General features: G+C 39.5%; 1 protein-coding gene across 4 annotated transcripts in view; it reads left to right on the top strand.

Annotated features, from left to right (window-relative positions):
* paplna (papilin a, proteoglycan-like sulfated glycoprotein) overlaps window positions 1-14,397 on the top strand; it is a 176,805-nt gene that overhangs the window by 99,701 nt on the left and 62,707 nt on the right. For all 4 annotated transcript variants that reach the window (XM_039741985.1, XM_039741986.1, XM_039741984.1 and 1 more), the window contains exons 10-11: window positions 2,933-3,056; window positions 9,614-9,740. In XM_039741985.1, the coding sequence (XP_039597919.1) occupies window positions 2,933-3,056; window positions 9,614-9,740 (251 nt within the window). The remainder of the gene's footprint in view (window positions 1-2,932; window positions 3,057-9,613; window positions 9,741-14,397) is intronic.

Below are 14,397 nucleotides of genomic sequence, written 5' to 3'. Positions count from 1 at the left end.
CTATTTGCCCCCTTCCTGATTTCTTATTCTTTTGCATGTTTGTCACACAAAATGTTTCTGATCATCAAACACATTTAACCATTAGTCAAATATAACACAAGTAAACACAAAATGCAGTTTTTAAATGATGGTTTTATTATTTAGGGAGAAAAAAATCCAAACCTACATGGCCTTGTGTGAAAAAGTAATTGCCCCCTTGTTAAAAAATAACCTAACTGTGGTGTATCACACCTGAGTTCAATTTCCGTAGCCACCCGCAGGCCTGATTACTGCCACACCTGTTTCAATCAAGAAATCACTTAAATAGGAGCTGCCTGACACAGAGAAGTAGACCAAAAGCACCCCAAAAGCTAGACATTATGCCAAGATCCAAAGAAATTCAGGAACAATTGAGAACAGAAGTAATTGAGATCTATCAGTCTGGTAAAGGTTATAAAACCATTTCTAAAGCTTTGGGACTCCAGCGAACCACAGTGAGAGCCATTATCCACAAATGGCAAAAACATGGAACAGTGGTGAACCTTCCCAGGAGTGGCGCCAACCAAAATTACCCCAATAGCGCAGAGACGACTCATCCGAGAGGTCACAAAAGACCCCAGGACAACGTCTAAAGAACTGCAGGCCTCACTTGCCTCAATTAAGGTCAGTGTTCACGACTCCACCATTAGAAAGAGACTGGGCAAAAACGGCCTGCATGGCAGATTACCAAGACGCATCCTGCAACAAGATAATGAGCCAAACATACTGCTGAGGCAACACAGGAGTTTATCAAAGCTAAAATCAGGGAAATTCTCGAATGGCCAAACCAGACACTTGATTGAAATCCAAATGAGCGGACCTTCCATATACTGAAGAGAACACTTAAGGGGACAAGACCCTGAAGCAAGCACGAGCTGAAGATGGCTGCATTAAAGACTTGGCAGAGCATCACCAGAAAAGACCCTCAACACCTAGTGTGTCTGCAGTTAATACATGCAAGGGATATGTGACTAAGTCCTAAATATGACAATGGCTTTAATAGACCTGCCATTGCTGTGACCAAACATTAGGGTGCCCTGAAATGGGGGCATTTAGATAAAGTGTTGTCATTTTGACATGTTGTGACTGCATGAAAATGAAAGGTTTAAATGAAAGTCGGCAATGTGCACTTTAATCACATGTGTCTTTGTCCCCAACATTACGGAGGGCACTGTAATATTTTTGACTAGAACTACTTTATTCCTTAAGAAGCAATTTTAATTAACACAATTTCTGATCTTTTGATATTTAGAAGTCAGTCTAATACCTGACGTTTTTAAGTATTAATTGTTATTTAAATGTTATTTAAAATGCACCCCTAGTTTAAAATATGACTTTAATTAGTGTCTTACACTATTATTTGAAAAGCCCCTAAAAGATGTATAGCAATGAATGTATTTTTAAAAAAGAAAATCAGTGTTTCTGTAGTGATGAACAGTTGTAATTAGTGATTGAATATTTTATTTAGCCAATAACTAAAACTCTCCAATGAGTAAAGTGGCTGCAAACAGCAAATGTACCGTATGTATTTCCCATTTGAACTGTGTACTTTGACAACTGGAAAGTGACACGGAAACTGCATGTTAATCGAAATACAGAAGATATTAAATATTTGTTTTACCTTCTGGGTATTGATCTTTGTGCATATTGTGGCAATTACTGAATTTTGCAAGTGAACAGAAAATTTCATTGGCATTCAAATTCTAACTTGCATTCAAATAAATGTCTCTGTAATTAATAAAATAAGGAGAAACAAATAGAAAGGAAAGTGACTCTAATAGAATATGACTGGAATATACAAGAAAAAAAAGAATTCAAAATGCAGCATAGTTTGACAACCAGCTGTGCTACTGGACAGAAGTCTGATAAAACCGCTTTAACCATCTTTTGGGTGGGCTTTTTATGGTTTTTACTTTCCAACTTATTGTAGATTTCCCGAATATATGTTAATTTGCTCAGTAGACTTTAAAAATAAAAAGACGCTATTGCTTCACCATGCTAAAGTGGCCGGAAATGTGTACTTTTACTACATTAACCCCGATGAAAGCACCTTTGAGTTTGTCATTCAGAATCAGGTTGCTGTTGCAACACCACTTTGTCAGGTACACTGCCACTCTTCTGAATGCAGAAATTCATACAGTAATTCTGAAAAATGAACTCACTTACTGTGGTGCAGGTTTGCAAATTTTATAATTTGAGATTGTATTTACAGTATCATGGATAAAGTGGGAGTGTTGTAATGGACACACTTTATGTATCATTTTGAATCTATTAACCTTTTCAGTTACTGCTAGGAGTAGGATGAGTCCCTCAAGGTCACCCCTGACTTGGAGTGAAGCATCATAAATCTCTCTCTGTGTAACCTCGTTCAGGATAATTTAATGCCCTATATACTACATGGTCCTATTTGTAATAGATTAACATGTTATCGGCTATATGCCAAACATTCTTTTATATATACAGTATATGCATACACAGTAAAGCGTTTGTCTAACAAAAGACTAGCAGCACTTCTGTGATTTCAATACAGAGAGCATGGGGTGCTCCAAAGATGTCTTTGTTAAATATATTTTATTTATCCATATATATTGCTTGAGTCTGAAGAACGTTTTATGTTTGAGTGCTGCAGTAGAATCAGATCTGAATTTTATTTTTCCCTTTTAGTGTAAACTAGTACCAAAACTGCAGCTATAAGAGGTGCTGGTGTTTACAATTTTTCAAAGCTCAGTTGCCTATTTTTAACTTTATTCATACAAATGACACATAAGTGACACATATATCTATTAAAAACAAAGCATTTATATCATAGTTGTATACAGTACCTGAAATGCAAGCTGTACTGATGTACACTAAACTAGTGTCTCTGAAGTTCATTAAACCTGTTGTAACTTTTTAAATTGTGTTTTCTTTGTAGCTCATCAGCCAGGAGCCAAATAAGAAGGTTGAATATGAATATTACTTACCGCTACAGAGTCAGCGTCAAGGGTATTTCTGGAGCTTTGGGTCCTGGTCTGAGTGCAGTAAAGAGTGTGGGGCAGGTATGATCTCAGGACATTGGTGGTGACATTGCGCTGCTTAAACTTTTTATTATAACCTCTGGAAAATCACATTTTTATCATTTGCCATATAAACCACTGAATACAACGTCAGAGTTTGCTGAGTTTTATAAGGCTAAAATGTTTAAAAGTTACTTTACAAGTCTATCAAAGTTTGAAGTTCCATTTGTCAGAGTGCTCACATTCATACTTGCTTTGTACAGTTTAGGAACACTGTGACTTCTCCAGCATACCTATATATATATTGTGACCTGTAGGGGTGCTGCAGCCACCCAAACTCACACACCACTACACAAACACAAATTCCGGGTTTAAATAAATGATTTATTATCAATAATACTATCACAATGACTCTTCAAAACACACAATTCCTCTTTTATTCATCTCTTCCCTCTCCTCCAAACCTCCAGGTGAGCTTTGTCCTCCTTTCTCCTGACTCGCCCGGATGTGGTAGGGTGGTTTCTTTTATCTTGACCCTGGGAGTGCTTCCAACAACAACAACAACAACATTTATTTATATAGCACATTTTCATACAAACAGTAGCTCAAAGTGCTTTACATAATAAAGAATAGAAAAATAAAAGACACAATAAGAAAACAAAATAAGTCAACACTAATTAACATAGAATAAGAGTTAGGTCCAATGGCCAGGGGGGACAGAAAAAACAAAAAACTCCAGACGGCTGGAGAAAAAAATAAAATCTGTAGGGATTCCAGACCATGAGAACGCCCAGTCACTTCTGGGCATTCTACCTAACATAAATGAAACAGTCCACTTTGGATTTAGGGTTCTCACGGAAGGAGTTGATGATGATGATGGTCACGTAGACTTCTGCCTTTTAATACATCCATCATTGTTGGAGCATCATGAAGCTTTGAGTAGGTGGAGGTGGCGCAGGCCACCACCACAAAGAAACCGGAAAAAGAAACAGAAGAGAGAGTAGGGGTCAGTACAGATTTTAGAGCCACCATGAATAGTTATTATGATGAATTGAACATACAGAGTATCAGGATTAAGTTAAATTAAGTTAAATTGAAGTTCTAAAAAGGCCATGTTAAAGTAATATGTTTTCAGCAGTGTTTTAAAATGTTCTACTCTATTAGCCTGGCAAATTCCTATTGGCAGGCTATTCCAGATTTTAGGTGCATTGCAGCAGAAGGCCGCCTCACCACTTCTTTTAAGCTTTGTTCTTGGAATTCTAAGGAGACACTCATTTGAGGATCTAAGGTTACGATTTGGAATATAAGGTGTCAGACATTCCGATATATAAGATGGGGCGAGATTATTTAAGGCTTTATAAACCATAAGCAGAATTTTAAGGTCAATCCTGAATGACACAGGTAACCAGTGTAGTGACATTAAAACTGGAGAAATGTGTTCGGATTTTCTTTTCCTAGTTAGGATTCTAGCAGCTGCATTCTGCACTCGTTGGAAACGATTTATGTCTTTTTTGGGTAGTCCTGAGAGGAGTGCGTTACAGTAATCTAGTCGACTGAAAACAAATGTGTGAACTAATTTCTCAGCATCTTTCAAAGATATAAGAGGTCTAACTTTTGCTATGTTTCTTAGATGAAAAAATGCTGTCCTAGTGATCTGATTAATATGCGATTTAAAATTCAGATTACAGTCAACAATTACCCCTAAGCTTTTTACCTCCGTCTTGACTTTTAATTCTAATGTATCCAGTTTATTTCTAATAGCCTCATTGTATCCATTATTGCCATGGTATATTTCAGTGCCACTGCTCTATAGGACTCCCATTCCCAGTATGTTTTGCTGGTGTCCTCACTCGTAGTGTCAAGGGGGGGATTGACATCTGTCTTGTTGGGGGAAGCTTGTAGCCTACCCTGGTTGTCTTTCCCTGTCCTTCCACCCTACTGGCCTCCTGGCCAGGTTATGGATCAAAGCCATTCAGACGCTTGTGCATGTGTGCTGTCCATCACTATGAATATATATATATATATATATATATATACTGTATATATATAATAGAGAATAAGGTGCTATATAGGTGCCTGACCCGACACAGATTCACACTGAGGCACGTGTAAAATAAAAGAAATATTTATTCTTCTCTTCATCCGTGGGCCCACGTCTTCCCCATGTCTCGCAGGCAATACACAGTCCCTAGCACCAACACACACAATCTGGCACTGTTTCTCTTCCTTCACCACTCCTCCTAGGCAACCTCGTCCTCCTCCTCCTGATTCTGGCTCCTGGAGTGGTGGCTACTGGCCACTTTTATAGTTCACCCGGAAGTGCTCCAGGTGCTTGATTGCCGTGTTCCGGCTGCACTTCCGGGTGTGGTGAATACGTTGCCCATAGGGGCTCTGGAGTCCCAGATGCAGCACCCCCTGGCAGTGCCTGCGGGACCCAACAGGACTGCACCCAACTCCAATTTCCGTGGAGTCCTGCGGGAACCTGAGGCACCTCTCCAACCCGGGGCCATCAAGCGTCCAGGGGGAGGTATTGCACCGTCCATATTTTCCTGTCCTGCACATCTTGCTTTGTCACACCCATCACCTTCATGTCCTCTGTCATCACATCCATAACTCTTCTCTTAGGCCTTCCACTTTTCCTCTTGCCTGGCAGCTCTATCCTAACATCCTTCCCCCAAAATACTCAGCATCTCTTTTGAGCACATATTCAAACCAACGCAATCTCACCTCTCTGACTTTGTCTCCCAACCGTCCTACTTGAGCTGACCCTCTAATGCCCTCATTTCTAATCATGTCCATCCTCATCACACCCAATGCAAATCTTAACATCTTTAACTCTGCCACCTCCAGCTCTGTCTCCTGCTTTCTGGTCAGTGCCACCGTCTCCAACCCATATAACATAGCTGGTCTCGCTACCATCCTGTAGACCTTCCCTTTCACTCTTGCTGATACTAGTCTGTCACAAATCACTCCTGACACTCTCTTCCACAATCCCTGCTACTCTGTACTGTTAATCCCAAGTATTTAAACTCATCCACCTTCACCAGCTCTACTCCTTTCATCCTCACCATTCCACTGACCTCCCTCTCATTCACACAAATGTATTCTTTCTTGTTCCTGCTGACCTTCATTCCTCTCCTCTCTAGAACATATCTCCATCTCTCCAGGGTCTCCTCTACCTTTGCCCTACTCTCACTACAGATCACAATGTCATCAGAAAACACCATCGTCCATTGTCCAACCTGTCCATCAACTTTGCAAACAAGAAGGGACTCGGAGCCAATGCCTGATTTAATCCCACCTCCTCCTTGACTGCATCCGTCACTCCAACTGCAGTTCTTACCACTGTCACACTTCCCTTGTACATATCCTGTACAACTCTTACATACTTCTCTGCCACTCCTGACTTCTTCATACAATACCACAGCTCCTCTCGAGGCACCCTGTCATATGCTTTCTCCAGGTGCACAAATGCAGTTCGTTCTGTGCTTCTCTATACTTCTCCATCAACATCCTCGGGGCAAACATCACATCTGTGGTGCTCTTTCTTGGCATGAAACCATACTGCTGCTCACTAATCATCACCTCACTTCTTAACTGAGATTCCACTACTCTTTCCCATAGCTTCATGCTATGGCTCATCAGTTTTATCCCTCTGTAGTTACTACCGCTCTACACATCTGCTTTATTCTTAAAAATTGGTACCAGTACACTTCTTCTAGTGTTCAACCCCTCATACAACTCATCATATGCCTTGTGCCTTATTTCCTTGTACTGTTGTCCACTTTCTGCATCTCTCTGACTATCCCACTTCTTTTTCGCCATCCTCTTCCTCTGTATACTCTCTTGTACTTCCCCATTCCATCACCAGGTTTCCTTTTCCTCCTTCCTATTTCCAGATGTCACACCAAACAGTCTTCTTGTTGTCACCCTTACTACTGCTGGTGCAGTTAACCAGCTATCTGGCAACTCTTCATTGCCACCCAGTGCCTGCCTTACCTCCTCCCTAAACTCAACCTTGCACTCTTCCTTTTTCAACTTCCACCATTTGATCCTTAGCTCTGCTTTCACTCTCTTCCTCTTTTGATCTCCAATGTCATCCTACAGGCCACCAACCTATGCTGTCTAACTACTCTTTCCCCTCTTACCACTCTGTAGTTTTTGATCTCCTTCAGATTGACTTCTCTATATAGGATGTAATCTACCTGTGTGCATCTTCCTGTACTCGTAACCCTATGTTCCTCCCTCTTCTTAAAATACATATTTACCACAGCCATGGCCATCCATTTTGCAAAATCCACTATCATCTGGCCTTCTTCATTCCTCTCCTTGACATCATACCTACCCATCACCTTCTCATCTCTTCTGTTCTCTTCACCAACATGTCCATTGAAATCTGCTCCATTCACCACTCTTTTTGCCTTGGGTACATTGTTAATTACTTCATCCAACTTACTCCAAAAATCTTCTTTCTCCTCTATCGCACACCCAACTTGTAGGGCGTATGCACTTAGAACATTCATCATCACACCTCTAGTTTCCAGCTTCATAACCATTACTCTGTCTGACACTCTTTTCACCTCCAAAACACTCTTGACATACTGTTCCTTGAGAATAGCCCCTACCCCATTTCTCCTCCCATCCACACCATGATAGAACAATTTGAATCCACCTCCAATCCACCAGGCCTGAATCCCCTTCCATTTAGTCTCTTGCACGCACAATATATCAACCTTCCTTCTCTCCATCATATCAGCTAACTCTCTCCCCTTGCCAGTCATACTGTCAACATTCAAAGTTCCTACCCTCAGTTCCACTCTCTTTACCTTCCTCCTCTCCTCCTGCCTCCAGAGATGTCTCACCCCTGTTCTTCTCCTTCTTCAGCCAACAGTAGCCTAATTTCCGACAGCACCCTGTTGGCTAACAGTACTGGTGGCGGTCGTTGTTAACCCGGGACTCGACAGATTCTGTATGAAATCTGGAGGTAATGCCCTGAATATGCTCTCTCCCCCTTTGCTTTCAGTATAGGGGCATCCTGGCTGGGCAGTGGCCCCGGTCGTCCACCACAATATATATTGGCCTGCTGCCTCAAACTGACACAAATAGACAACACCAGCAGCTCAGGCCAACAAAAGCCTTTATTTCATGGAAAGGCACTCAGATCCAGAGTAGTCCACAAGGACCGACACTAATAATCCCAATCTGGGTAAAACTCTGTCCCCTTTCCTCTTTTCTCTTGCAGCCTCTTTTCTCTTCTGAATATGAGCCTCACCAGCCTTATCCTTCGGCTGCGCCTCTTTTTTAAGCCACACCCAGGAGCACTCCAGGAGGTTCATTATGGAGTTCTGGAATTTCTCCCAGTTACGGCTGAGGCACAAAGTAGGGCTCTGCAGTTCCCACAGCTTACCCTTGTGGTATCCACAGATCCCACATAGTAATTCCCACACAGCCCTGCAGGAATCCGACGTGGTGTTGCAACCCAGTGAAGCTGCCAAATAACAGTTCAGGGAAGAGGGTGTCTCCTGGAAGTCCTCTCCAACTGTCCTTCCACATCAGCAGCATCCTGACTGGGTAATGGTGCTGGCCGCCATCTGTCACAAAATATATATGTATATATACACAGACACAAATGTGCCATCACACATATTTAGAATATGTGTGATGAAGCATTTCTTAAAATAAACTACACTTATTCTGTGATGACAAAGTGCAGCAAGAATTACCAAATGTCCAAACGGTCACAAAGGTTTTTTTTATTGAAATTTTATCAAAGCCTGTATTTTATTAAAGGAATACTCCACCCAAAAATTATACTATTTAAATTTCCTGCTTACACGCAGAATAAGAGAAAAATGTTTATGATATAATAGAACTCAATGGCAACCTGTGCTGTGCAATGGCAAATGATGTGGAAAAACTTCCACAAGAAACAAAAATTCTCACATTGCTTGCTTCACTTAATACACATTTCCATTATCCAATCGAATTCCCAAATGGATGCATTTTTAGCAAAAATATTTTTTCCATAATACTGTGCTCTTTAATTGAAGACCTACCTCTCCCCTACATTCATTGGTCAAGAGTTCTGCTCTCAATACCAGCTTAGTCATTGGCATTAAAGGTTATCCTGGCAACATCATGTATTATGCAGGAACCAAACCAGGACAAGGGTGCCAATTCATCACAGAGCACACTCCCAGACTCTCAAGCCCAAGCTCACTAATTAAGTATCCATTTAGAGTCCCTGCATGTTTTAGAGAAGTAGGAGGAGAATTGCATACTGGAGAAAAATGTCATGGACATGACGAGGAGTGCAAGCTATGGACAGACATTGGACCCGGACTCTGGAGGTTTGCGTCACTACTGCTTTCCTTTCTCCTTATTATATGTATGAGTATTTTTAGATGATTAATTTAGTTATATTTTATAAAGTGTACTGAACAATATTGAAATTCACTGTATTTCCCTAATCATCTTACTAATTAAGGCCTTATTTCAAAAGTAACATAACCTGTTTTTATAAAGTGTAAGTGATCATTTATGTATTTTATTTTGCTTTTATTTTGTCTATTTGTTTTCATCTACCTTCCTGTTTTCAGGATACCAAGCGCGTCTAGTTTTCTGCACCATTGACAATGAGGCGTACCCCGATTACTTGTGTGCACACCTTTCCCGACCTGCTAGTAACAGAACTTGCAATGTTCAGGCCTGTCCTCAAACTCGACGGTAAGACAGCTGCACTGTTTCTGAGGACTCTTTCTAAGAGATATCTTGCATAAAACAGAAAATAATCTCTTAATAATTCTCTCTGCATATGGCTACTGTTATATATAATTTGTAGTAGCTGCACTGGTACAAAAGCCAAAGTAGCACAAATAGAAAAAGAGATTTTTTTTCTGTGCCTTTCTGTGATCATAATACCTTTGCACATTCATAAATCCCAGAAGTATATTAATTTACACTCCATGAGCAAAGAAATGCATTTAGATGAATTTATTTAGTGTTTGATTTTATCTACAATAACTGTCTGTTTGTCTGTAACCTTTTAGTTATAGCAGAGAAAACTCTGCTGTATTTAAACTATGCTGACCAGTTTTTTTTAACTATATTCCCCATTTGTGCTTGACCACAGTAGTTTTATTACATTTACATTGCGTTTAGTTACTTAGCAGAAGCTTTTACCCAAACTGATTTACAAAAGACTTTAATAAAGATACATTCAATGACTGAGGCAAAGAAACAAAGGACGTGTAACACACGTTTACTGTGTCCATTCAGTTGACTAATTTCCCTTTTATTTCTTTATCTCTTCTCAAATTGACAGTCCAAAACATATTGTCAGGTTAATTTTAAGTCTAAAGAGTGGCATTTCTCTTTATGAACATTTTCGGTAGCCAACATAATTTAAGAATTTAAGAATATAAGGCTATAAGGACTGCAGTTTTTAGTTGTTTGCTAACAAAAAAATTATCCCTTCAACTGTTCATCCATCCACCCATCCACCCATCCATTTCCAAACCTATTTATCCTGAGCAAGGTTGTGGAGAGGCTAGAGCCTATCCCAGCAACCTTTGGGCTGAAGGCAGAAACGGTCCCTGGGTAGAATACCCGTCTATCGCAGGCCAACAGAAAATTAATAATTTATTTTTTTTATTATTGCTTGTACAAGTCTTTGGAAGATTTGCAAATATTAAAATTCTCTGCTTTATATAGTCACGCTTGAGACTTTTAAATACACTGACATCAGTACTGTGTGATGTAGGTCTTTGTCAGCAAGTTTTGTAAGGATCCTCAATCCAAACTGCACATACTAATGAGGCACTGACAAAAAGACTAGAGCATTGGTTTGAAGGTTTCACTTACTAATACTGCTCGTAAAAGCTATTGAAATGAGTAAAGTAAATTAGTGAAAAGCTGTGCAATGTTATGTGCTAGGCAAGGCGGTGGCGGTGTATTATAATTGTAGCAAAACAGTTTGGCATGTCTGGCATGAAGATTAAATTTTAAGACCACTTTACCTTGGACATAAAAAGCTAAGTTAACAAAAAACATCCAAAAGTGTTTTTGAAAATTGTTATTGGAAGAGCTTCTAAGATTAATTTAATTAATATATGTATTGTTCCACAGCTGGAAAGATAAAGAAACTATGAATGTTTTTCCATCTTACTGTACTAGTGTTCTGCCAGCGAGGTGGAATGTATTCGCCTGCTAGGTTTAGGGTTAACCAGATCAGGAGTTGTGCATATGTTCAGGGAACTGTAATGAGGGGTGATATCAATAATTACAGAAATTGTTGAAAAAAAGGGACTGGTAGGCCAAGGAAGACCACCGCTGTTGATGACAGAAGAATTCTCACTATGGTAAAGAAGAAGTCCCAAATGTCTGTGCGACAGATCAGAGACAGGAGGCAGTTGTGTGTTTGTCAGAGATGACTATCTGCAGAAGGCTTCATGAACAGAAGTACAGAGGCCATAATGCAAGATGTAAACCACTAGTTAGGCAAACAAACATGATGGCCAGATTACAGTTTGTGAAAAAGGACTTAAAAGAGCCTGCAGATTTCTGGAAAAGGTTTTGTGGACCAATGAGACAAAGATGAACCTGCATCAGAGTGATGGCAAGAACAAAGTGTGGAGGTGAAAAGAAACTGCCCATGATCCAAAGCAGACCACCTCATCTGTAAAACATGGTGGTAGGGGTGTTATGGCTGACACAGGTTCTGGCACATTTATCTTCATTGACGACATGACTTGTGAAGAGAGTTGCACAATTAATTCTGAGGTGTATAAAAACATCATATTTCCAGTAAATAACTCCAAAGTCATTGGACAGCACGTAACACTACAAGATAATGATCCAAACATACTACCTGGGTAACAGGAATTTATCAAAGCTAAAAAATGGAAAACTGTAGAATGGCCAAGCCAATCACCTCATTGAAATCCAACTGAGCAGGCCTTCCATATACTGAAGAAAGAACATAAGTGGACAAGTCCCTAAAACAAGCAGGAACTGAAGATGTCTGAATGAGTGGCTTGGCAGAGCATCACCAAGAAGATCCTCAGCACCTGGTGATGTATATGAATCGCAGACTTCAAGCAGTCATTGCAGGCAAGGGATATGCGACAAAGTCCTAAATATAATGGCTTTAATAGACCTGCCATTGCTGTGCCCAAACATTATGGTGCCCTGAAATGGGTGGGCATGTAGAAAAAGTATTGTCATTTCTACATGGTGTGACCAAAATGTGTGCAAATTCCCCTAAATTAGAGTCTGCAATGTGCACTTTAATCACAATGTCTGAGTTGTTTGATTTGTCATTTTAAACTATGGAGCAGAGTCGTAAGGGAGAGAGAGGTTGGGAGCATGCACTGACACAGCATGTTTCCTCACCCACCACACGAACTACCTCAGGATCCCAAATTAGGAAAGGAGCAAGGTGTAAATTAAGGAAAATGTGTCTTTGTCCCAATCTTTATGGAGTGCAGTGTATATTGTTGGCCTCATGTAAGAAAGAAGAGGGATGCACTCTGAACACTATTCTGATTGATTTTGTTACCCTACTAAACTGGTTAAACTGGTTTGCCAGTTTAATGTGGGAAGAAGCTGTATCACAATACTTAGAATAAGAAAACAAATGAAAATCCCTCAGTAGGCAGTATTTGTCAGTATTTTTAATTTACATTCATCAGCTTTAATCTCCTGAGCCAGGCGATTAAACAATGATTATTGTTATGGATGCACTTGATTGATTTTTCTTTCTATTTTTCCTCTTTCTCCGTGGAACAAGGAAGGATCTGCCCAGGACCAATCTACATTATTGAATGCTTTCAGATCACTTTTAGTTGAATTTATCTTGTACTAGAGGAATATAAAAAAAATATGTAAAAAAATTATTCTATGTGTCCTAGAGTCTCGTAATCTTCACCAATAATATCAACTATTTTTTGATCACTTGTCACTTTTGTGTATGACATGAAACCCACTGTCATTTTCAGGGAGCATGTGCTCCTTGGGAAATGATTTGTTTTATGTTGTGGCTTAATACTAGTCCTTGTCACTTTTAGTGTTAGTTTAACTCTGTAAAACATAATGACTGTCAAGGGACCAATTCAACATCATCAAACACTTGTCTCAGGTGTAACAAGAATAAGGGAGAATCGCATACTCGAGGACATAAGTGGAAATAAAGGGGAAGTGGATTTAGGACTGAGGACAGAAAGCACATCTTTATTCAAAGAGTTGTGGGACTTTGGAACAAACTACTGAGACATGTAGTTGAAGGAGAAACCTTTACAACCTTTAAGATGAATCTGGATGTTATATTAGGACAGCTGAGCTATTAACTAAACAAACAAGCTTGATGGACTGAATGGTCTGCTCTTGTTTGTCAAATTTCTTATATTCTTAAGAAAAAATGTCTCTTCAGAGGCTCAGGTTTTGTTTCTCCAACTGTGTCCATTTGGCTTGTTTTGAAGAAATAGTTCAAAGGCCATCTGCCTTAGTAATTTATAACAACAGCACTCAGATGTTAAAAAATCAAGACAAACCACAGCTTATTAAAACATTATTTTCAACATTCGCCCATTAAATTATACAATTTTGGATATGTATAGTACTGTACATTCTTTTTCTATATACAGTAACCATAAACTGTTGTTTTCTACTTTTTCTTTAAATGTTTACATTTCAAAGGGATCTTCCTTTGTGGTTTACATCATTGTTTATATTAGTAGAAGTTTAATATTTATATACAGGTATACAATTTATTTATATAGTGCCTTTCTAATGCTTAAGGTCTATATTTGATTTATTTATATGATATATATGATTGTGAATGTTAAAATAAAAAAATTATTACAGTAAAATACACAATGCTATTAATCCCCTTCTAAATCCCCCCTTTCAAGACTGTCTTTAGTTGCTCTGTCGTGGATGCCTCAATATCCTCAGTCAGTTCAAAACATTTGCCTTTCATGGTCACTTTCACTTTGGGGAGGAGCCAGAAGTCACACAGTGCCACATCCGTTGAATAAGGTGGATGAGGACACAGAGTAATGTTTTTATTTGACTGTTACTACTGCGCCAGAAGCAATGTGTGACACAGAGCATTGTCATGATGGAGAATGAAACTGTTTGCCCATTTCTCAGGTTTCTTTCTATGCACATAATTTTTTAAACGCTCTAATAAGCTCTTATAATACTCAGAGTTCACCATAGTGTTCTTGGGTACAAACTCAGTTTGCACAATTCCATCAAGGTCAAAAAACACAACGTTGATGTGGGATCTTGATTGACACACTTTTTTGCATGAGGAGAACTGGGTGATTTTTCCATTGAGATCTCTGCCCCTTGGTCTCAGGATCATAACCATAGACCCAAG

Source organism: Polypterus senegalus, chromosome 18 (assembly GCF_016835505.1).
Source record: "Polypterus senegalus isolate Bchr_013 chromosome 18, ASM1683550v1, whole genome shotgun sequence".
NCBI classification, from domain to species: domain Eukaryota; kingdom Metazoa; phylum Chordata; class Cladistia; order Polypteriformes; family Polypteridae; genus Polypterus; species Polypterus senegalus.
Note: the sequence above shows the minus strand (reverse complement) of the source record. Positions and strands in the feature narration are given on the sequence as shown.